The sequence below is a fragment of the Perna viridis genome, chromosome 3 (genome assembly GCF_037379345.1).
Source record: "Perna viridis isolate PV_CMFRI_1.1 ecotype Kerala chromosome 3, ASM3737934v1, whole genome shotgun sequence".
Classification (NCBI taxonomy): Eukaryota; Metazoa; Mollusca; class Bivalvia; order Mytilida; family Mytilidae; genus Perna; species Perna viridis.
In genome coordinates, this window is record NC_142447.1 from 40,496,908 (window position 1) to 40,521,932 (window position 25,025).

Here is a 25,025-nt window from a genome sequence, read left to right on the forward strand (position 1 = left end):
AAACATCTTCGGTATGTTTGGAAGATGATTCAGAATCATTTTTTACAAATTATGAGGAAACTCTATCAAGATTTATGTATTTGTTACTAGGTGTCTTTTGTTTAGAGTAGCAACGATGTATAATGTTTTTGAGTCAGGATTTTAACTGAGTATGGGAATAGAAGTAAAAAGAGTTGAAAAAATAGATTCGGGAATTTGATACATCGCATCTACCCCATGAAATTTGAGATGATGGATACTACAGACACTTGGAAGTCAGCCTCATATCTTGACATTTACTTAGAGATAGTAAAGGAAAACTATTGATCAAACTATACGACAAACGTGATAATTTTTCATTCAATATTGTCAACTCTGCTTTCATTTGTTGCAACATCCCTTCAGCACCTGCGTATGTAGAATTCATATCATAACTCATACGTTATGTCAGAGCTTGCTGTAACTATGCAGACTTTGTATCGCGCTAGAATTCTAACAAATAGGCTTCTGGAACAGGGTTCTGTTGCTACAAGATTGAAGTCATCCCTACATAAGTTTTATGCTTGTTATCATAAACTCGTGGATCGTCAGGGTATATCTATCTGTACCATGGAAACTGATTTGTTCAACGTGTCATAGTTTTCCTTTCTTATTTCGTCTACCCTGAACTTGCGCAACCCTGCAGGTGTTTCTTGATAAGAAGAGGACGCTTACCCTAACTGTGCACCTGGTCCATGGCCCAGTTTTAGTGGGGTCCAGGATGCTCATTTACTATTCTTACTTTGTATGTATTATTTTGGTAATTTTTGTTCTTTGTTGTGTGTGTCTGTTTTCTATGTTGTCCCTGTGTTAGATTCGTTTGATTTCTGCTTGAAACATGGTTCCCTTGATTACTCTTTCGTCAAGACAAAGCGACACACAGATAGAAAAAGGGTATTTGTGGATCAAATAAGTTTGTTCCCATCGTTTTTGCATCTTTTGTAGAAAACACTTTTGGATTCACACCGGTAATTAACTACCATTCAAGTTAAATAAATATTGAAATACGCAAATATATTAGTGAGATGACCTTGCAAACGGGAAAGGGATTACGTGGTATAAACAGCTTTTTGGGATATTGACGGAAGTAAATACTCAAATTCATATTCATTCTTATTTTCACAGGAAATTATTTTAAGTGTTTATAACAGCTCTCATAACAATTGTTAACAATGTAAGGTAATAGCAAAATTGCAGAACTGATAATCTAGGCAATAGTCAAAAGGAATAGTCAAAAAGAAAGACCGTATAACAAATGGCAATATCATGGTAAAAACCGGGAAGTTTGCAATCATCACAATGATCCTGACTTGGTATAAGCATTTCCAAAGTGAAAGGTGGTTTAAACCAGGTTTTATAGCACTAAACATTTCCATTACAGTTCAGTTTATTATTGCCGGTATATTTTAACACAAATGGACATCATAAAATGGACACCTGTCAAAGTGGGTACAGTAAGTAGTCAAAACAGTACAGAAGATTAATTTCTGTAAAAACATCTGATATTTGCATGTCGTGAACTTTTACAGAAAGTAACTTTATAACACAATGTAAATTCAAAGTACATTTTTGTGGGTTACTTAGGACATTTGCTGGCTAAAAATATAAAAAAAAGGCAGTACACAATTAGGTGATAATATTGGTGTATACCTGTATATCTTATTTACTTGTCATAAATGCAGTTATAAAAACATTCAGAACAGTCACAACAAAGACAAAAAATGTAGCAACACAATCTATTTTGATCATATGCCAACAATAGCAGACAGATTGATTTCTAGAACAAAAAGAACACATGGTCGTTTGGATTTCTTCGTTACACTTTTTTTCATTCGGCTTTGGAATCTTTATATTTTCATCCACTTTCTCTAAGACAAACAGAATGTACAAAAGAATGGCGCTTAAAATGTGGAGTGAGATACTTGCTGTTAATAAAACCAGTACTGTCGTGACGTGTTTAGTTGAATCCGAATCTAAGAGAGTTTTTAATTGGGAAACGTTTGCCATTAACAAAGCGACATCGTACATTCCCATAGATATATTTCGACGAATTTGAAATCCATTTCGATTGTTGTTCGCTGTCGGTCCATCTCTGACATCTTCCCCTCTCTGCAATATCCCATCAAACTGATCATCATTCTGTAACATATATATTTGTTTTAATTAAAAGTAACTGCTGTCTTCTAAATAATTCCTTCATTTCATAATCTTTTAATATTATTTCAGTTATGTTATTACTTCGTGAAAATAGGTTTTCTGTCCACGTAACCATATCTTTGCAAACAACAAAACTAATGTAAACTTTTATATTCTGATACAAAGTCACTGACGCAATGCTTACAGGTTTATCATGGAAAAGCTACAGTAAAATATCTCAATGAAAGCGTGTTTCGCCTGAACCGTTGTACCCTAAATTTGTCTGAAGAAATGAAAGGACAAATTAAAGGAACATCAGTAAAGACAAAATATATAAATCATAATAAATTATACAGTACAAAGATCATTTGGAAAGGGGCAGAGAGAGAGAGAGAGAGAGAGAGAGAGAAATGCAAAACAAATTGAAAACTGATCAAATAATCAAGATATATGTAGTATGTTCGCTCTATTGTTGTCCATTTTAATCTGTATGCTACTCACATTTTTTGTTAGTGCCGATTCTTCTACATCCTCGCCGACAAGACTTAACGTCTATAAGTATAAAGAATAAAATAGTTATCAAAATGATAAATCAGTGATGAATAGATCTTTCCTGCTTTGACTTTCTACAAACATTGCGGACAGTTTCATATTACCAGTAATTAAAAATGCAGGAACAGTTTTGAATTAAAAGAGTACTCAATACTTTATATTCGATTTTATATTCAAAAATTTTATACAATCTCCAAATAATTGAATAGTGCCATTCTTTTGCACATACTATATATCTCAGAGGAATAAGAACTTACTTCAGGATTTCCTTGTTCGCTGGAGATCCCACTTTCATTGCCGTCGTTCTGTTTTATTAAAGAAAAATAAAAACTTTGAAATGTTTAAGCAAATGAAATAACAATTTGATACTTTTAAGTTCAATGAATTTGAAAGGTTTATTTTTCTATCGTCGAAATGCGTTGAACAGAAAATAAAGAAAAAAAAGTAAAGTTCTAATTACCGGCATCATAATCTTTAATTCACCTGCTGTCGAATTCCTTGTTGTCGTCATTTCAAACTGAATTTTTATCCCACATCTCTTCCGTATATCAGTACTCAAATAACACCTACCCCTAACGTGTTCATTGGTGTTTTTACCTCATTTTTCCGCGTATTAATTGCAACGGGAAATGTTTCACTCTTTAGTTAAACAATTAAGCGTTAAAGTAACTTAATATAGCAACTCATTTCAAGTATTGACAAGTGTTTTGTGAAAAGATTAATCGTTTACTCAGTGAATAAATCATTTCATTTTTTTCTTCATTGCATTGAAATTGTATAAGGGGAACTTTTTATACTTCTTGTGGTAACAAGATGACAAAAGAGTAATCAAGGGAACCAAGATTTAAGCTGAAATCAAAAGAACTTAACCCATGGGCAAAGACAAGACGTAGGAAACAGACACACACAACAAAAAAACATAAAATAACCAAAATAATACAAAGTAAGTAAATGAGCATCCTGGACTCCACTAAAAATTGGGAGCGTGGACCAGGTGCACTGGTAGATTAAGTGTTCTCTGCTTTTCTAGTAACAAGTCCAGGTAGACGAAATAGGAAGGAAAACTATGACACGTTAAACAAATCAGTTTTCATGGTGCAGATAGATACACCCTTACGATCCATGCGTTCATGATTACAAGTATAAAACTTACGTAGTAACATAACCCTGTTCCAGAAGCTTAATTGTAAGAAGTATAACGCCATACAAAAAGCATGTGTAGTTATGACAAATTCTGGCATAACGTATGAGTTATGATATGAAAACTCAATACACAGGTGCTGAAGGGATGTTGCAACAGATGAAAGCAAAGTTGACAATACGGGATGAAAAGTCATTGCGTTGGTCAAAGTCAAAAGTTTATTTTTGATAAAGCCCAATAAAGTATTATAATGGTGATTCTTTATTACCTTATTAGTAGAAGTTTTGTTTAGAGAGATATGAAAAGGGATCGTTTTAAAGAACCTCTAATTCTTTAGTAGCTTATAATTTCAGAATAAATAAAAACCTTAACTTTCAGAGATAATGATAATGATCAGTAATCATTGGCTGTTTTTTCTAATCGGTATCACATCATTAAAAGAACATCATCGTCGGAAATAAGTACTTACATCTTAAATATAAAAATTGAATAAGGAAAATACAACTAGGATTTTTTTTGTTACGTGAAAATTTGTAATTTGTGGTTATGTTTGACCGAAACAACCGATTCGTTAAAATTGAATAATAAATAGCAAATTTGTTTGGGTTTATATCTTTTCGTGTTAACATTTAAAACATCATATATCATGTAACTATAACTTAGTGTGGTTTATACTATTTTCTAGTTTATATAAATATATTTTCACCAGTTGTGAATCGATGTGAGATTAAGTCTGCAAATTAATCAGTTCTGTTTTGCCTTAAATATGAAGTTAGTTCCTTTTGTATCGTATGTACATAATTTCAGATAAAACATCCTGATATCCAGAATGACCAACTTGTAGATAAGTTAATAAGTCAATATATGCTTGTTTGTTTTGTTTGTTGGTGTTTAACGCCCGAGCAGCAATATTTCAGCTATATTCAGGCAATGAACATGAAGTGGATGATAAAATGAACATGAAATGATGATGAAAGAAACAGGGGATGGGACACAAGGATAATGGGGTCGAGAAATTTTGATTGCCACTAGAAATTGGGAGTGGTGGGTAGGGTCGGACAATTTAGCCTCCTGTGGCGGAGCCCTATGGTTCCTACTCCGGAAGAATACCACAGTAGGGTTTTTTAACGTGCGAGGAACGTTGCATCTTTCCCAACACGGTGCACCACTATGGTTTGCGGTCAGGTTTTCCGTATTATAGCCTGACAACCCCAGCATGTAACACGCCAGGGGTACCCCATTCCACCTCCTGGGGCACACAACCCAGTTGCTCTGTGGGCAGAGCGTCCTAGCCCCCGGCTAGGGTTCTGAGCACTATTTAGTCGCCTTTTACGACAAGCTTGGCGCTGCTGCAGGCCTATTCTTTTGACACCCGGACCTGCACGGGGCTGTCAATATATGCAGTTATAAACATATTCAACTCCACAAAAACTAGAATTATTACAAGAAATCTAATCTGTACATATGATTGTAATAGGGTATGTAAGTCTCGTCATGTGACCCCGTGATTTCACGAGATTGGGTCCTAGTCTGCCATTCAAAAGCATGGAGACTTGTCATTTAGAGAACATTGAGTTCATTGTTGAGGGCAAAACATCTTTTTGTTAAAAAATACCGATAAAAAATATCAAATATCTATTTCTACATGATAAAGGTATTAAGATAAAAAATAAAATAGAAGATTATGCATTGTTATACAGCGTTTCGAGTACCCGGAAGTAAACAATCAAATGCAGATCGGTCTTCGGTTTTCAATACGTTCTACGGTGTACATTCCGGTAAAGAAAATGAAAATAGAACGAGACTTACATACCCTATAACAAAAATATTTGTTTCTTCAAAAAAAAAGAAGCAAAATACCTGCAATTAATAACACTAAATACACATTAGGAGAACGAAATTATTCAAAACCACAGTGCATTTTCTTCTATATACTTAAAACTTATTAAAATGCCCATTCAAAAAGCGTGTCATTGCAGTATCTGTCAGGTGCACTCCAAAAGCTCCTTTTAAGCTGCTCATTCGGATCCTGGCAGCTGTGTAACCTGGTCTTCTAAGTTATTGTTACAATTGCTTCGCTAGAAACGGTGTTAATCAAATGTGGACTGAAAAAAAACCAGAAAGAACTTCGAGAGAATCTTTATACCTGTATACTTTTATAATGCGAGAACTCTCAAACATTTTGATTTCTCTACCCTCTATACTATTCTCCGTCAACAACTGAAAGGCATGTTAAAGATTTTGGTTCAGTGACTATGTTCTATGTAACTATGTTGAATTTTTAAGACATATATTCACTTCGCTGTTTTTTTTTTCATAGACATTCGGAATATCAATCGGTAAAACCAGTAGATTCGTTTTAACATTCCTGCGAGGCCGACTTCATCAAAACGTTACTACAACAAAATTTCAGTTTTCTCTATATTTTCACTGAACAATCTTCAGTTCAGTGATAATCTACATCTCAATTTTTCCGAAGAGTTTGAAATTAAAGGCACTAAAAACACAATCGAAGTCTGCCTCATATCTTGACATTTGTCTCGAAAATTGACTACGAATGAAAATTAACAAAACTCTTCTAAAATGACGACTTGATTTACCCAATGTCAACACCATTTCTGTGTAGTTCTATTCCAGCTGCCCCAGTGTATGGAGTGCTCATCCTTTTTTGTCAGAATAGTTGTTCCTATAATTTTTTGTAAGGGCTAAGCAGCTTGCATAGGAAGTATGGTAACGAGGCTATACTGTCATTGTTTCGTAAGCGCTACAACAGTCATCATGGTCATCCAGAATGATTGATGAACTACATTTGTCACATATTTCCTTCCTTTCCTACCGCACATGACCTTCATCAGACATTGTGGTGGGCATCTTGAAAGAAGCAGGAACTGCTTATCTTTCCTGACCACCAGTTCGAACCCCCCCCCCCCCCACTCTCCATCCCTTTACTCACCCCACCACCCTGGTATTTTGGTGTGGTTCATGCCGTTCTTTCTGTGATTTCTTAATTTGGTCTTTTTTATTGTATGTCCTTGTCAATTCATATCTTCTGGAACACTTCCATGGGTTTACCATCTTATTTTCCCCTTTATCCTCATTAGACACTTTGAAATTTTCCATTTACTTATTTTTAAGTAACTACGTTTTTACATCAAATGATAGAAACAAACTCCTTTTTCTGTCATAACGGTACATAGTATAGTCTGAAAACGGCATTTCTAAATCTCTGTGGTTGTCTGAGGGTCACAAACCTTGACAGAAATATATAATCACAACAGAGTTTGTTCTCTACATTTAGCATTGACTTAAAACTTTCTGTCAAGTTAGAAAAAACACCTTATAATGCTATCATGCCACAAACGGACTGAAAGATAAGTTAACACAGCAGCATGGGGTAAGAGTAGGACTGCCCATGTATTTCAAGAGTAATCAAGGGAACCAAGGTTATAGCGGTAATCAAAAGAATGTAATCCAGGGACAAAGACCAGACACCGAAAACAGACATACACAATAAAGATAATAAAGTAACTACAATCATACATTGAAACAAACTAATTCAACCACTAGAAGACCACGTACACTGTTTATATATTATTCTTTTTTTGGTGGTGTAGGCCACATATCCTTTAATAAAACACACAAAAAGTCCATATACTTCAGAGGGTTATAATTTCAATTGAATGGTTTACTAGTGAGTTTTCTACAATTGGTTGACTAATGATATATATACAAAGTTTGAATAGCAAGGCATTTCCCCTTTTGTTCAACATAAGATAGTGTAAAATAGCAAAGACCATTTCAATACAATAATATACTGTTTTTAATTGGTTGAATTTGTTCAAATGCATAATCGAGTTTTGATTGCAGAAAATAGATGTACAAATGCACTGTACCATGAACCAACATAAAAAATATTGAAGAATAATAAGCGGATAATTAATTGGAAAGAGTGAATAACCAAAATATTATCACGAGTGCCGAAGAACGCCTAGATTTAATGAGTGCGCAGAACTTGTTCCATGCACAAGTTAAATCTTCAAGTGTTCTTGGCACAAGTGATCCTATTTTGGTTATTCACAATGACCAATTAATTATCCTATTTATTATATATATTGTATTCATAATTTATCAATATTTTCAGCATCAATTTCTAATTCAGTGATTGGCAGATTGATATCAAAGTTGTGACATTTTGGGAGAGAAAGTCTGAGAGCGAAATTACCAAATTTATTTCAGTGTGAATCATTGAAATTCATTACACTGGGAATATTCAATAAAACACTGCTATCTATATAATTAAAAGTTTTATTTTTAAGTAATAAAATCTTTTCAAAAGACTAAAAATAGGGGTTGTTAAAAAATTACAAAAAATCAACATAAAAAATGTTATTACATCATAGGACAACTACAGGTGAAGCAAACTTGAAACCAGACATGATAACAATGACAATATAGATGGTTATGTCCTGAGTTTAACATCATCATGGTAACATGATAATCCATACTGAATGGCTTCAATAATTATATATCAAACTCGTACTTCACTGAATGCAATGACTGGCATGGAAATTATCACTTCGATTATAAAATTAATTTGATTTTTATTATTTGAACACATCATTAAACTATCATGCTTTCTGAGTAAATATACTTAACATGCATGTAAATAAAATTTTAAAAAGTTATATTTAAGACTTTAAACTTCCAATAAAATATTGTCAACAATATTTGAATAGAAATAATTTTAAGTTCAACTCATCTTCTCTCTTTGCACAAGTTTTAAACACTATTGTATTTAAAAACATATCAATTCTGTACATGAGTGAACAATTCTTAAAATTTATAAGAACCTTGGTCATTTTCTAAGGCACAAAAAGTATATAAGTACTTAAGCCTCAACTCTAATACTTTTAACTATTATCTACATGTAAATTAAAATTTACAACAAAGAAAAAATAAATCATACGTGATTGTAACAATGAAATTTTAAACCACCCCACAGTGTGGAGAATATATCATTAAATATTCACAATATATCCCAGCACAAGGAGTCATGTAAAAAGTATATACTATAAACAGATGTATAATGTAGCCCTGAATAGAAAATAAATCTTTGGCACAGTTAATTAAATAATTCAAAATTTCTACTGTATGATTTTAATTTTATTCTATTTATCATTTGTATTGAATCTCATTCACCACACAAGCCTTGTCATCCAGGGTAGTTTTACCTCAATGTACTCTATTTCAACTTTGCCCTCAATGGATGAAAAGTCAGAGAACACAATGAAGATGGTGTTTCTTAGAATCAATATCATAATTTATTGTTTACTTTTGAATGATGAACTAAACCAGGGGATTTATATTTATTTTCAATGACCTCATTAAAATGAATTAGATTTGTGAAAATTTACTAATATATCCTACATTTTTAGGATATTCTTCTTCTTTTTAATGAAAGTTACAAAAATGTACTTCAGGAGAACAGCTGACAAGGGTGAAACAACCCAGAGCAAACATGTTATCAGCACATAACAACTCCCTATTATTTAAGTTTGGGTGAGATCTAGAATTTCGTGATTTGGTAAGAAAATCAATTGCCAAAAAGAACAGGATAAAAAAAATTATGGGTATAATTTGTAAAAAAAAAAAAAACAAACAAAAAACAAGTTTTTTTATGAAAAAAAAACTTCATCTATTAAAGGACATTTTTGTGGCAATTTAATTTTTGCAGTACTTCTTGATTAACAGAAGTTCACAAAAATATAAATCCTAAAATATAATTTCAATTTATTTTTACTTTAAGTAGCTGCAGACTGCAAAAACTAGATTCACCAAAATCAAATACACCATTTTTTACACCAAATTGAAAAAATTACCACTTACATGATAATTAACATAAATTACATTTTACATTACAAAGTCGACCAGCTCCAGCATGCCACAAAAATATTTTTAACAAAAAAAAAACACAGGCTTAAATGTTATAAAAAATTAGCACTGTGAAAAGGTGTAAGAGATTTCTTAAATTAAGTAGTTTTTTTTTTGTTAAAATTCTAATAGTTATTTATAGTTTAATCTGCTGATCGCAGTTTACGCCTTCTTAGGTTATAGGGAGAATTTTCACTTTCGGAAACAGATTCTTGTTTCTTGGTAGGGCTACTGGATCTGAGTTTACTTGAGGCAGGACCACCTACACATCTGTAGGCAAAAAGATGTGGTATTAGAAACAGAGACAAATTGATGGCCCAGAAGCAATACTGAGCAGTAGGGTCACTGGGCACCCTCAAATCTGGACTGGTTCGGACGTGAACAGCTGTTGTTATGTACACAAACTGGGCCTGAAAAAAATTAGCACCTTTGTATTATTCACAACGTTTTCATATAGCATTAAAGTGTCTGACAGAAAGTCAATCTTACATGATAACAGACAATAAGGAATTGATGATGTGTACTAGGTACATTTATTGACCTTATCTAAAGGAGTTTTTTTTCATCAATTGTTTACATTATACTCCTCATAGCATGTATAAGAATATGTATTCTACATTTTATACTAGACTGTATATGTTGACTTGTTTTCCATTTTGAAAAATTGATGATGATCTCCATCTGTATGTTCTAATCATACAAGAAGTTCTTGCTTTCCATTACTTCATTTAAGGACTATTTATAGTGTACAAAACTTAACTCTACATTTATAAATATTGAGGAAGAAACCAAGCATATCATAAAATCTTCTATTAAGAGGAAAAAAGCTTATGATAATAAATACCTGAGCAGCAGCACCAGCATGAAATACAGCTAGATCTGTCAACATACCATTGTTAACTGGATAGAGGATTCTATATGCAGCATATACATAGAATGGGATGAAGTAAAACAAGTAAACTAGCATCTGTAAATGATAAAAGATTATTATCAAAATGAATGAATCTTAACCAAGTATGTGAACTGAAAATACTCACTTCAATTGGACATCAGATCAAAAGTGAATTACACTAACATATCTATTATAAAAAAAAAATGTGTGCTTTTGAACACTTGTTTACTTTTAAAACAGTCACACGAAAGGTCAAATAGACTTAGCATATTGCTTGTTAATTTATTGATTAAAACTGGTGAATACTATTTTAAAAGTCACAAGAAATTACAAAATGTCCAGAAAAATGGTCTATGTGTAAGGTAAAGTCCCTGTACATGTCCTGTGCCAAACTAATGGAATTTGGAATCATGGTTCAATTGTCATTTATCATATACCTGCATCTTTGGAAATGCAGTGTCATCCCCTATAAAAGGCTCAAAATTCTTCAGATAATTCTTTGTCATACCAGCTTTGCAATCCAGTGCCACCTTTAAAAGAATAATATGTACCATTTCAGTGCTACTGAAATAAACCATATGAAACTTTTCTGTACAAACATGCCATAACCAAGATCATTTCAAATTTAATGTTATACACAGTAGGTTTTATATAATAAGTTAGTGGGGCAATTTATTAAACTCTGAATGAGTGAGGATAATGTTTTTCTTGACAAGCTTAAATCTGCAATAATTGTTATAATTTTTTTTGCATTATTCAAATAGTATAAAATGTAGAATACATATTTTTATACTTGCTATGAGGAGTACAATGTAAACAATTTATAAAAAAAAAAAACTCCTTTAGATAAGGTCAATAAATGTACCTAGTACACATCATCTCTATATTACCCTTACACAGGCAAATGTGCCACATATGATAATCATATGGTGCTCAATTCATATGACTATCATATGATTCCATATTTATTTTGGCTTGGAAATATATAATAATCCAAGGTTTGTGAAAAAAAACATAATAATCCTATGATAATTACATGTAAACTAAAACATATGATTATCATATCACACTCAATTCATATGATAATAATATGCTACAAACTATGTGATTCTCATGTGTGTGGCACATTTGGTTGTGTAATATATAAAAAAAAGGAATTAAATATACAAAGGAAGTTTCATATTTTAATACATAACTATGCTGTTTGAAGACAATCTAAATCTTAATGTTAAAAAGTTTTTAACAAAGAGGAGCAATTCAGACAAGGAAATACATGTATGATTCAAGATATATTTGAACAAATGCTTGTGTTCTGATGTTGTTAGATCTGGTTTGCCTTAGTTATTCATCACAGTTTTTCTCAAATAGCATTTCAAAATCTATTAAGAATTTACAATTTAAGATATTGTAGCTTCAACAGCTCTTCAGACCTTATTTGAAAAAGCATGCTTTCATATATTGTTTCAAAGCAAATATAATTTGCTCCCTTCACACTGCACTCCAATCCTCATCATTTTGTTAAATAAATTTCTGTGTAAGTATTTTTTCTATCCATGTACATGTATTCCATATGCCCTGAACCCTCTGTACCTTTTTTAAAACATGTACTTGTATATACAGTAAAACCTATCTAAACCAAACCCCTTTTGGACTTCAAAATTGGTTTGATTTGGACAGTTGTCCACTTTTCAAAGGTTAAAAATACATTTAAATGGATAGATAGGGACTTTAGAAAAAGTCCGACAGGTTTTTGGATTATTCAGGGTTCAGTTAACACAGGTTTCACTGTACCAATCACATGTCTTGGTAGTAAACTTACAGCTGCTCTGAATCCATTGACTACTATGGATGCGATAAAAAACAAAATGAACAAGAAATCAACAGGACTCTGTGGTGCTCGTAACCCTATTGATGTCAACACATTCCTTCTACTAGCCTGAAATGTAATGATGTACAATTTAAATACCATATTTACACAATATAAGTGTTATATTAATTATAACAAAAATCCATTTTGTGCAAAAGATACATGTTCACTATTTATCTACTCTTGCATGATTCTTAGATGGGGCTACACTTCAGTAGTATTTTCAACTTAATGACTTACAGAACGTAAACTACTTTTAAAAGGATTTCATTTTACTGATAGCATAAGCAGCCAATAATATACATGTACTCATAGTACCGTTACATATAGCTGATACTTACAGATCTTGAACTGAGAACACTGAAGAAGATGTATAGTGGTATAAAAATATAAGGGATATTCAGTAGAATAGACCACTTAGGACCAAACTTTCCTGTAAAAAATGAAGACATTATACAACTCATGCTGCTTTCTTTCATTTAATTAAAACATTTAAATTAAATTGGGCCCTGATGTTCAAAACTTTATCAGCTGGGTATATATCATCCCATTCCAAGCTAGTAATTAAAATGCATGTGACCACTGGGTGGTGATTCAATTTTTGTGAGCAATTCTGCATATTTTATATTTTCTGAGTTTTCGAAAGATTTCATAAAAGAATTTGATTCCCCTTAAGCCTAGTCTTGATTTAACCTATTTCCCCACTCTCTTTGGTACAATTTCGAACTTTTTACATGCTCCGCCTCACTAAAGCTCACATGCTGAAAATCAAAATTTTATCACCTCACTTGGAGAAATAGTTTAAACCACTACTGCAGGAAAATCTATAATTATCGACTGGACACATATCACATACAAATTTCTATGAGTTTCATGAGAATTTAACTGCACTACAATCTACTGTCATGAATTTAAACTTAAGTCAACACATTATTGTTTCCTATGATCAACTGATCAGATCATTTCACATGGATATGTCAGGTTTTGGATAGAATGTTTAGAATGCCACATACATGTACAACCCCATATTATACTTTTAATCAGCATTTTCTATTAAAATTTCAGCTTTCACTGCCCTTTTCTCATGAAGGAGTAAAGTCCATTTCAGATTTTTTTCAGTGCCACACAATCAATAATTATAGTGTAAGGTTGATATATTATGGTGATTGTAGTATACCGGTATATGTTTTTACCTCATTAATAGTCTACATTTAAGCAAGTGATAATATCTGCTTAGCTCATACATGTAAATATTATATTTACATGTATGAGCTTTGCAGATTCATTTTATTACTTCGAAATGTTGCAATCTAATTAAGTTGGAAAAATTTACATTTGTTTATAAACAAATACTAACCAATAGCTCCCCCCGGCACAAGAACAGCAACACTGTTAAGAATAGAGCCACACCAATACATACAAGCTAGTCTGTAGTCTTCACTGAAATACAAAACTACAGTATTAACACAGAATGAACAATTGCTGACCAAAATCAGTAGACAGTCTTTTACTCTGTATCCATCTCTCCGCTTGATTTAGAAAATTCGAGTATACACTATATGGAATTAATTTTCAGTTACAATGTTCTTCAATACCAGTTGGAAGAACTAATCATACATGTCTGCCAAGGACATGTGACAATTTTTGGAGGTTTTTTTCCACATGAATTTGTACAAAATACATGTACATGTAATACAATTAAAAAATGTAAGTTCAATTCATTTTATTCTAGAAACCTTTTTCCCAGTACTCACTTGTATGCTGTTCTTGACAATATAAAAAGAACAAGTGCTAGATGTACTGTCCCATCCCAGTAGTTGATCATTGTTCCAAAAGCAGTTTTAAGATATGGTTCCCCTTGGAGTAGGTAAAAATGCAAGTACTTGTCGACATATCCATCATTTTCCAAAGCAATGACAATGTCAACTAACGAGGCAAACAGGAATATACTCCATACTGAAAAGTGGATAAAACCATACATTTGTACACATACCAATACAAAAAAATCAGGTAGTACCTTTATAATTTTAAAGAAAGAGAGTTAAATACATGTTCATATACATGTATGAATGTTCCTCTAATTTTCACTGATTTAAAAAATATTTTGTTACTTTTCAATCTGTCATTTTTAACTTGGTTCTGTACTTTATACATCCAAGTCTTTCTAATACACATGTATATTCCCTGATATCAGAGATTCAACATTAATTTTGATGTTGCCCCGTGCAGGTCCGGGTGTTAAAAGAATAGGCCTGCAGCAGCGCTAAGCTTGTCGTAAAAGGCGACTAAATAGTGCTCAGAAACCTAGCCGGGGGCTAGGCGCTCTGCCCACAGAGCAACTGGGATGTGTGCCCCAGGTGGTGGAATGGGGTACCCCTGGCGTGTTACATGCTGGGGTTGTCAGGCTATAATAAGGAAAACCTGACCGCAAACCATAGTGGTGCACCGTGTTGGGAAAGATGCCACGTTCCTCGCACGTTAAAGAACCCTGCTGGGGTATTCGATAGGAGTAGGAACCTTTGCGCTCACAGGAGGCTAAATTGCCCGACCTTACCCACCCCCCTTTTTCCAGTGGCAATCAAAATTTGTCGACCCTATTATCCTTGTGACCCATCCTTTTTTTTTTCATTTCATGTTCATTGTCTGAATATAGCTGAAATATTGCTGCTCGGACATTAAACCCCAACAAACAAACAAAATTAATTTTGATGTTGAAATGCAGATTACATGCAAGTCTAGTGATATTTTTCTGCCCCAACAAAAAAGACAATAAGCTGGGAATGTGCATATACAATGTACATGTACATACATCGCAGACACTTGTTTTTATCAATGTTGTTCCAAAATACAGCATGCATGTATACTCCAATTCAGTAATTTTGTTATTACCTTTCAAACAATATTGATAGAAACAAGCTCAGTCACTGTCAGCTATACATTTACAATATTTACTCCAACGTAAGAAGTTGGAATTCTGTTCCTTCATACCCCAATGAATGGCACAAAGAAAGAAAAGAGCCTGCCAGACAACCTCTAGCATAGATGACTTTCACATTCACTTCTGTTCCGAAAAAGTTCTTCAATTACATGTATATGGACATGAACTCGGGTCAACATAGCCTGGTGTCCTGTCCCAGAACATCATACCTCATTGCATTAGTGCAGGTGCTAGGAACCCAGGCAAGGGTCAACAAGCATAAGATCTGGAGACATTTCAATGGGAGCCAAGAGAACAGAAACTTGATTCAAATACTATAAAGAATTTGTAAATGATACACATGTCGTAGAACATTTCAGATATTTTTATGTTCAAAGATATATTTCCACATAACTATTAATGTTCTTGTCACCTTCAAACCTAACATATATCTTTTCTTTGTCTAGTATAAAACTATAAACCAGATTCAATGTAAATGGCAAATGTGAAAGTCATCTAATGCTGCAAATGCAACAGCTTTTTTTCCCTGGGGAACTTAAAAAGTTCCATTAACCAGACCAGAGGCAAATCCAGGATTTTGGATTAGGGGGTAATGGCGAGTGGAGCCACCCAAAAAAAATTGGGAATGGGATTTGCGAAAAAAGAAGATATCCTGCAAAAAAAATGTTTAGGGGGCGTATGTACGGCCGGCACGTCCGTCCTTGGATCCATGCCTGCAGACAGTCTCTGACCAGACGGTATTTTTTTCTTTGGAATGCATATAGTACTTCAGTATTACCATTATAAAAAGGGTCGTGTTTGGGTGGTATTCCTCTAAAGTACAACTTGGGTATCAGAAAAACAACAAGAAGCGACACAACCCCAGTTGCAAACGTTCCAATGGCAGTGTCAATTCCGCCAATAACCTTCATTAGTAATAAAATCGGAAGAGCTAAACATGCTGAAAGGCAAGATATCTGAAATCTTGTAAGGGCCATAGCTGGAAACGCGTTTTAACAAGTGACAGATCACTGAAGCGTGCTAGTTTTTGAAATTTGAACCCGATCAATCATTTAAGCGCTTGTCAAATATTAGAGTTCTATTCGTTTTTCAAGCGCTGAAAAGATCTAAACAATTACGGTTGGGCGATTAAATTCCGGATTATTTAAACACGTAAATGTTCTAAAAATATTCGTCACCTAGTATTATTTAATTAATTTATTCAAATTTAAAAAAAAATGAAAAATGAGTGTTGATAATCAACAGAAATGTAGTTTTATAGAGCTTCTACGACGCAAAGTGTATAACAATCAAATAAAAAGAACTTTTACTATACCATGCAGAAAAAGTTTTAAACTATATTTTGAAACAATTACGGTAGATACCAATACATTTACATATAGGTACAAATAAGCTTACTTCTGTTGTGTTCAGTGAGGTAACACGTTTTGTATGTAATCATGGACACGTTTGTGATAGTAGAAAAGTTTACACAGATTCTAACTGTGGTTGCTTTGGCGAGTGGAATGTAAGTAAACTTTGCATCTACAGTGATTTAAATACATACTAGCAAACGTGTCAAAATTATTCACCATCGATGTCTATGTTGAAGTTATAGGTTAAGAGATGCAGTTTGTTATTATCTCACACTTGATCTGTTTGCAATTCCTTTTCATTGTTTATTTTTTTCCTTCTCAGTCGTTAATATTCAAGGTGTCACGGATGGGATAAAAGTTTCATTTCAACATTTCAACTAGTTTTGTCAAAAACAACTTAAATATGTCAAAAACTAACAGTTGATATTCACGTGTCGGAGTATATATTTTCTAATACGCCTTTAACAGAGTTATTTTGTTATACTGTCGGTTCATGAAGTATGTATATGGACACAGAAGCACTGAACGCTAACTTGTGGGTGTGTTGAACCCAGGTATCTTACTTAGTAATAGGAGTAACTCAAAATGGCAAGTACACGAAAATGAAATAAAGTATTTATAGATACCATGCATGTTAAACCTTAAGTAATTTTAATCTTTTTTTTCAGACCACCATGCCTTCATATGATAAGAACTGGTATTACTAAGAATGTTCCATACATTTTCTTTTTCTTTGGTTTTATGAAGTAAGTATACTCCCGAGTTTGTACATTTGCGTAATTTATATTCAGTTTCTTTATTTTCATTGTAACAAGGGACTCAGACTTTTTGAACTGATTTTAGGTGTGTTTAGTAGCCAGATTTTTTTTGCGCCTGTCCCAAGTCAGGAATTTCTTACCTCTGTATGTCTTGTTTTGTTTTTACATTTAGTTTATTTTTTATGTTACTTGAGTGTATAGGGACAACTCTTTCGCAGTATCTGTGTATAATGATGTTTTGGGACCAGCTTCAGCCTTCCCTGTGGTGTGAGGGTTTCCTCGTCGTTCATTGAAGACCAATGGGTGGCCTTGGGCTGATATTTTCATCCAGGTGGAGTTGTTGTCTCTTTGACATATTCACCATACCTCTTCTCGTTATACTAGTTATTCAACCTATGACAATATTTTCAAAATATCATATAAAAGGGTCGAAAATTGGTTGATATTCTTTGAATAATATATAAACAGTAATTAATTAAATGACAAAAAGGAAAATAATGAAATGTTACCTACATCTTCGATTTCAACACAATACAAAATCAAAGACTGAAGTCTTCAAAGTCGCTAATCGTCAAATATTCACTGTCACTGATTTTGACATACTTTAAACATCCGAAATGGTACAAATGCGATATGCTCTAAAATCGTGTTGTATAAGTTTTAAAACAGGTACGTTCTAGCGATAGGAGATTGATAGGGAACCAAGTTATGAACCAGATTTAGCAGCTGGCAATGAATATTCATATATATCGGGGCGTGCTAATGTATATGACCTATATAGTCTTGTAACTAGCCTCAGTGCCTGAATCGGAAACCGGATAATGTTCAAAGCTAACAGATCATTTCATGTAAACTTCCCGTTCTCAAACAAACAAGAAACACACGTAGAACACACGTGTATGATATTTAAGAGGTACATTTTTTCTCGTATGAAGCTAGAAATATGACACTGTGGTGGTGAACACGGCGAAGATCTGCTGGATTATGTAGCGTATTACCACACATTAATGCAAATCATATGCGAATATTAAATACAGAAATTACGAGTGCAAGAAGTCGCTAACACTATTAGCGACTTAAAAACACGAATTATTAAACGTTAGTAAACAATCCAATTTATTCAAGAGAAACAGGACGTTTATTGACAAGAATAATTATTGTTGAGTCAGCTTCTATTGCAGAGGCGGATCCAGACACTTGGAAAAGGAGGGGTGCTAGCCGGTGTTCCTAAAAAGGGGGTGCTAGGACATTTTTTACCATTTTTGTCAATTTTACACATGAAAATGACAACTTTTCAAATAAAAAAGAGGGGCGCCAACCTCCAAAATCCCCACTGGATCCGCCACTGTATTATAACATATTGTATGTGACGATAAGGACCATCTCAACTAGAAATGCACATGGACCTTTGCCACGAGGCCACGTACAGTATACAACCTGGTATAACTATGCTATTATTTCCACAAGGAGCCTGCAAGGAAATGCAGTTTTTTTTTTCAAAACATGTTCATATAATATCAATATAATCCTACCAACTTTCCATATACAACATCACTCATTAATATATATAACACAGGCATTAGAATGATACAAGAAATACATAAAGGTATGCCGATTGACATGTTTGAATTATTAAAAAAAGATGAATGTCTTCTTGTATCTAAGCAAAATGACCATCAGAAGTCAATGATACATTTATTAAGATCTTAAGAAGGATGATCAGTGAAGTTAAGTGAACGTACAAAAAATACCAAGGAACGATCGATGCACTAGGTATACTATTTTGTTGATTGTCAAAAGCCGTGGTGAAGAATCCATATTGACGTTTTGCTTCGATTCAAGATAAAAAAAGGTTGTAAGGCAATAAACATATGACTATTTTCGGTCTATTCTTCATGAATAGTTGGGGATGTTGCAGTGGAAAGCAGAAAATATTTTGCATCATCTACTTCACAGGGGAGCATATTAGACAAATTCATATGTACTTGTATTTTTATAACTTTTTTTGATACTTTGAACAGTCAACTTTTATCCATTTGATTGTGACATATGCCTGATCTTTATAAGTCTTGGACGAGCGATTGAAACTAAAATGACTAGCTCTAGACGCTCATATCAGGTGACAGTTGACAAAACATCAAACAGTCTGTCTTTGAACTAGTCATCTTTTAGAAAATTCTTTTAAATTAGTCATCGCCATCATCAGTATAGTTATAAGTCCTTGCTTTATGTTACAGTGGTGCTGCTGGAACAGTCTATGGAGTGCTGGTCTCCAATAATACCATATTCTACATAAATCTACTAGCTGTTATACTTGGTGCTGTGTTTGTTATCTCCTATATAGTTGTTGTAAAGTCTAAGGTAAATGGTAATATGTTGTACCACTCTTAGCAATATAGCTGTAATTATGTGTTGGAATCTTGGCGTGTCTTAGCAATATAGTTGTAATTATGTGTTGGAATCTTGGTGTGTCTTAGCAGTATAGCTGCAATTATGTGTTTGAATCTTGGTGTGTCTTAGCAATATAGCTGCAATTATGTGTTTGAATCTTGGTGTGTTTTAGCAATATAGCTGTAATTATGTGTTGAAATCTTGGCGTGTCTTAGCAATATAGCTGTAATTATGTGTTGGAATCTTGGCGTGTCTTAGCAATATAGCTATAATTATGTGTTGGAATCTTGGCGTGTCTTTAGAATTTTATTTAGAATTAAAAAAAATACCGGTAAGGAACTCATCTACTATTGTACGATCTGACGTTTTATCTAATTCTCATTTATAATTTAGAAAGTAGACTGGTGGTTTCAGATTTTTTTAATTAGTGAAGTTTTCTTTAAGTATATCATACGGTTTTCCCGGCTCATGTCAAAGTTTAGGATCGTCAGAAGTTACGACTCATTTTACAATACGACTTTTGTGAAAAGGACTGCTGACGCGTTTGCATTCGTTTAACTTTACAATCTATACTAACGATTTGACATTCGCCGAACTATATTTGTAGGCGAACTTAACTTATTTTCAATTTTCAGTTTTAAGTATTATTACTTTTGCTTGATCCAACTGCCGTTGTTGTACTGACAATAAAATATGTTTGAACTAAATTAAACAGAAATGTGTCTTTTGTAGTTGCAAACTATTTAAAAAAAATCTTATCCGGTCAATCGAAAAAAAATATGATATTAGATACAACATCTCGAATGTTATTCTCAATCAGAAATATATTGTCAATCTTTAATTGCCTCCAAAATTGAGGAAAACTGTAGAAATCTCCAAAATGGGTTTACTTCCATGATAAATTGCATAGGGGCGAAGTATTGCCTTTTGCATTTTCAGACACTGTTTATCAAAATCAATGAAACATTACTTCATAGCATTTGGAAATGGTGATCATTTTGACGTACACCTTTTGCTTTGATTTTACAAGCTGCAGTTTGTTGTACTTTAAACTTGAAAAAAACTAACAAAAATGAACTGGAAAGTTCATAATTAGGGCTTGACGATCCTTCACGTCCTCCATTCACGATCAAGCTGGCTGTAGTAAATTACTTCTATAATTGATCAGTTTATGTTCATTTCTCTCCCTTGACAGTGTGACGGAGTGACCCCGCTAGCTAATAGTCTCAGCTATGCAGGGGTGGATCCAGACACTTTGTAAAGGAGGGATGCCAGCCGGGGTTCATCAGAAAAGGGAGGATGCTAGGACGTTATTTGTCACTCTTTGTCAATTTTACACATGAAATGGACAAATTTTTCAATAAAAAGGAGGGGTGCCAACCCCTTGCATCCTCCCCTGGATCCGCCACTGTTATACACGATTTGAAAACAATCACAGGGCATGTGCACTACTCACTCCAAATCCACGAATCTCTTTCCGGTGTACTGTACTAGTTTGCATAAAGAGAGAGGCTTGACACCGAGTGTGACAGAATTGTAAAGCTTTGAAATAGCTAATAAACCCTCTTCCGATTGATGTAAATATACATTAGAGGATAGATTTGCAACCAGTCTGACATACACTTTTTCCGGCTGTTTATCCAAATGTTGCAGAAATTACAATTATTTTTGCATATATTCAGCATTTAATAAAGATTGTATGAAAGTTTTATTACATTCTATTCAGAAGTGTACGATGCATAGGATAACCATCTGGGTAACGGAAAATGAAATTACAGACAGAAGTACGGACACCCCTATCACTATATTTCCCACTTTGCAAGCGGCGATATAAAATATTTATTGACAGTTTAAAAGATAATTATCCTTACACACATGCATAGATAACCAAGTTAGTGGAAGTTATATCCTTCTGATACTATATTAAAGTTAGAATGACCATCATACCTTATGATGGAGTTTGTTACTTTTTCAATGACCTTTTTCTCAAGTTTTTATTATTATATAATCACAACAAAATAAAACAAGCAAACAAGTAAGTCTTGTATCTCCTACCTTTTCAGAGCAGTCCTCTTCTACAACTCATTGGTGGTATTACCTTTCTCCTGGGCAATCATTTCTATTGTTCCCGTATAGTAGATAATTCGGATACAGTCACAGAAATATATGGATTATGGGTGTTCATTCTTAGTTTATTTCTCCTAGCATCACCTGCTTTAGAAGTAGTAAGTATTCATGATAAATAGTGTAATTATACAGTATAGAATGATAAAAATGAAATTACAATTTTGTTTTTGATTTTTTTAGGTATTTCCTATTATTCGTTTGTTCAACTTTTCTTTTCTTTTCCATCCAATCTTAATATTCTAAGAGCTTGAAGCATATTAGATTCTAATTTAATAAGATAGTTTTCACCTCTGGGAGGTGCAGTCTGGCATGACTGCAAATGCTGAATCCTGATCAGCTGGGACAAGTATGGATGCTGACTGACAATATGGATTGCAATTCAATATTTAATACAGCACAAAAGTCCTTAAATACAACTTTAAAGGGCAACAACTTGTTTACATTTTATGGATTGTAAGTTGAATTTATATGAAAATAAAATTACAGCTCTTAATTTACTCTTCATTTTAATAATCTGCTGCTGTTTGTGATTAAATTGCAAAACAAATGCTCAGTGCAAAAATATGCCTTACACTCATTACAAAATTAATAATCTGATTAGAAGAACAGAGCTAACATTTAATATGATACAGCAGGATTCAGTGGCTGTGGGGTGTAAATAGAATAAAATGCTAAGTGAAGGGGAGGGGCAGGACATTTTTGGAGGTATAATTTGTGAAAATCAAGGTTTAATGCAAAAAGAAAATGCATTATTTTTTCCCCAATTTTAGGGGCACATGCTGGTTCCACCCCTATGAATCTGTGCCTATCATCATTTGATTGAACAAAATTTCATGATGTAACTTAGAAGGGAAGAATTTGTGAAAAATCGAGGTTTCAAGCTAAAAAAATGATTTCCCAATTTTAGGGGGTGTGAACGTCCCCTCCATCCTCTGGAATATGCTACTTGGACTGAACTTTCTTCACTCCAAAATATGTCTGTCTATGCTCATTAAAAAAAAAGATGATGTAAATGCAGCCATTAATGTGCAATTTGAAGTAAAGGTAAGATTTGGAACATAGAAAGTTTAGTTTTTCTGCTTAGGAAAAAGAAAAGAATTAAAACACTTAGAAAAAGCTTTTATAAAATGTACATGTAAGATTTAAAATGTGTACCCCTTAAATATTTAAGTACCAGTCCACATAAAATTCAGACACTACCAATGGTAAAGTGATTCATGGTCAAGAATAACCCATCAAAGAAATGTTGCTCATTTGCTTTTGTTACTTTGTATGTATTAGTTTAGTTACTTTATGTTCTTTGTTGTGTGTGTGTCAGTTTTCCATGTCTGGTCTTTGTCCCTGGATTACAGTCATTTGATTTCCACTAGAATCTTGGTCCCTTGATTACTCTTTATGTAAAGAGTTTTATTTAATGCTAAGAATGATGGAAAAGTAATGTTTATATACAAAGTCATATAAATACAGCAGTTAATATGTCTTAACACAGAGGACAGTGATTGTTTATAGCTTATTTTTAGATTGATTGTATGAAGGAAAGGAATGCAGCCGGAATGTCCGTCATCATGTTAGTAAGCAATCTTAGCTGTAGTTTAGCATGGATGTTTTATGGTATTTTACTCAATGACTTCTTTATCTATGTAAGTATAAATGATAAAATCCACTACTCATTATTATACTAGAGATAAATCATTATTTGTGAAAAGTCAACTTTTTAGTCATATAAGTAAAAATCTCATACTCATTTCAACTATAATCAAGTCCTCTGACACACTGCCAAGGCAGAGTCAAAGGGCAGTCCCCTTAAAAACCACAAAGAAACTCTGTGATTTCAGGTTAGTAGGAACGTAAATAGAATAAAATGCACTGGTAAGTATGGCAATAAGATTTTTGGAGGTTGAATTTGTGACAAATCAAGATTTCATGCAAAAAAAAATATTTTTCACTGTTTTAGGCTGGTGGTGGAAGGGGGGTGCTATGCTTGATCACTCACTATGAAACTGCTTGATATCATTTAATTGAAGCAAGTTTCATGACGTAAATAATGTGGCAATGGTGGAAAATCATCCAAAGTAGACAAATTGCACGTCAAATATAAAAAAAATTACCATAGTACATACATGTCGAATAATTAATCCTATGAAACCTGAATGATTGATCTACTTGATAGTTATATAATAATAAATCATGCAACAATTTTTAAAAATAATTTCCAGGGGCCAAATTTTGTTGGTGTAATGACAAATCTAGGAAAAGCTGTAGCCAAGGCTGTGTATGGTGAAGGAAAACAAAAACAGAAGTGAAGTTATAACAGGCCGAATGTTCTTATTTCAAAAGTCCTTAATGTATGTATATACAGTACATACATATTTTTTATTATTGATAATGTATGTACCTATTGAAGAGTTACAATTATTCAAGAATTATGGTGCTGTTATATATTATTCTCAATTAAATTTATACATGTATTGTTAAACTGCATACATTAAACAGTATTTAAGATTCAAAATGTTAATTATATTTTAATTATTAATAGTTTTTGTGTCGCAACCATATCATTGCCATATAATACCAGGCAGGTTCATTGTAACATGATACAGATTTTATCAGATAATACATGTACTTAACTGCAGTTAAATCTAGGCATAAAAACTAATTACTACTTGTATTAAAATGATGTATGACCTAGTGAATATTATTGATTTGCCCTATGAAATAGCTATTCAAGTAATAAGCAGGTATGATATTATGCAGTTTTTGTATTTTAAAAAGAGAGAAAATATGAAAAAAACCTGCTTATACAGTTTCATGAACTCCACATCACAAAAATTAAATTTACACTTTCAACAAAATCACAATTATTGATGCACATAATAATTACTGATTTACAGTAATCATTATCAAAACAAAAAAAGCAAA

General features: G+C 33.1%; 3 protein-coding genes across 4 annotated transcripts; 1 reads left to right on the forward strand and 2 right to left on the reverse strand.

Moving 5' to 3' along the window:
* The first annotated feature begins 1,223 nt into the window (after positions 1–1,223).
* LOC148622255 (sugar transporter SWEET1-like) lies at positions 1,224–24,794 on the forward strand. 2 transcript variants are annotated; one of them, XM_088571972.1, is made up of 6 exons: positions 1,224–1,472; positions 17,499–17,576; positions 19,826–19,949; positions 22,043–22,204; positions 23,627–23,746; positions 24,323–24,794. In XM_088571972.1, the coding sequence occupies exons 2-6, from the start codon at positions 17,515–17,517 to the stop codon at positions 24,407–24,409; spliced, it is 555 nt and encodes a 184-aa protein (XP_088428098.1). In that variant the 5' UTR covers positions 1,224–1,472; positions 17,499–17,514; the 3' UTR covers positions 24,410–24,794. The 2 variants fall into 2 exon arrangements, with proteins under 2 accessions (XP_088428098.1, XP_088428097.1); XM_088571971.1 differs by lacking the exon at positions 1,224–1,472 and adding an exon at positions 16,845–16,982.
* Positions 1,644–3,379, reverse strand: LOC148622256 (uncharacterized). Its single transcript, XM_088571973.1, has 4 exons — positions 3,167–3,379; positions 2,964–3,011; positions 2,656–2,706; positions 1,644–2,157 (listed from the first exon to the last, which is right to left on the reverse strand). The coding sequence occupies exons 1-4, from the start codon at positions 3,215–3,217 to the stop codon at positions 1,678–1,680; spliced, it is 630 nt and encodes a 209-aa protein (XP_088428099.1). The 5' UTR covers positions 3,218–3,379; the 3' UTR covers positions 1,644–1,677.
* On the reverse strand, positions 8,137–16,525 carry LOC148622257 (transmembrane 6 superfamily member 1-like). The gene is made up of 8 exons (XM_088571966.1): positions 16,254–16,525; positions 14,292–14,493; positions 13,895–13,977; positions 12,879–12,970; positions 12,490–12,606; positions 11,108–11,200; positions 10,623–10,745; positions 8,137–10,188 (listed from the first exon to the last, which is right to left on the reverse strand). The coding sequence occupies exons 1-8, from the start codon at positions 16,450–16,452 to the stop codon at positions 9,922–9,924; spliced, it is 1,176 nt and encodes a 391-aa protein (XP_088428092.1). The 5' UTR covers positions 16,453–16,525; the 3' UTR covers positions 8,137–9,921.
* Positions 24,795–25,025: the final 231 nt, after the last annotated feature.

What these genes read in the sequence shown, in the direction of transcription:
- LOC148622257 (XM_088571966.1), bottom strand. Translation starts at nt 16,452, where the DNA reads ATGGCCCTTACAAGATTTCAGATATCTTGCCTTTCAGCATGTTTAGCT. An exon ending in ACACGACCCTTTTTATAATG is followed by an intron (nt 14,494 to 16,253) that starts GTAATACTGAAG and finishes TCCACTTTTCAG; the next exon opens with TATGGAGTATATTCCTGTTT. An exon ending in GTGTTCTCAGTTCAAGATCT is followed by an intron (nt 12,607 to 12,878) that starts GTAAGTATCAGC and finishes ATTACATTTCAG; the next exon opens with GCTAGTAGAAGGAATGTGTT.
- LOC148622255 (XM_088571971.1), top strand. Translation starts at nt 16,915, where the DNA reads ATGGACACGTTTGTGATAGTAGAAAAGTTTACACAGATTCTAACTGTG. An exon ending in GTTGCTTTGGCGAGTGGAAT is followed by an intron (nt 16,983 to 17,498) that starts GTAAGTAAACTT and finishes CTTTTTTTTCAG; the next exon opens with ACCACCATGCCTTCATATGA. An exon ending in TTTTTCTTTGGTTTTATGAA is followed by an intron (nt 17,577 to 19,825) that starts GTAAGTATACTC and finishes TTTATGTTACAG; the next exon opens with TGGTGCTGCTGGAACAGTCT.
- LOC148622256 (XM_088571973.1), bottom strand. Translation starts at nt 3,217, where the DNA reads ATGACGACAACAAGGAATTCGACAGCAGGTGAATTAAAGATTATGATG. An exon ending in AATTAAAGATTATGATGCCG is followed by an intron (nt 3,012 to 3,166) that starts GTAATTAGAACT and finishes TTAATAAAACAG; the next exon opens with AACGACGGCAATGAAAGTGG. An exon ending in GCGAACAAGGAAATCCTGAA is followed by an intron (nt 2,707 to 2,963) that starts GTAAGTTCTTAT and finishes TTATACTTATAG; the next exon opens with ACGTTAAGTCTTGTCGGCGA.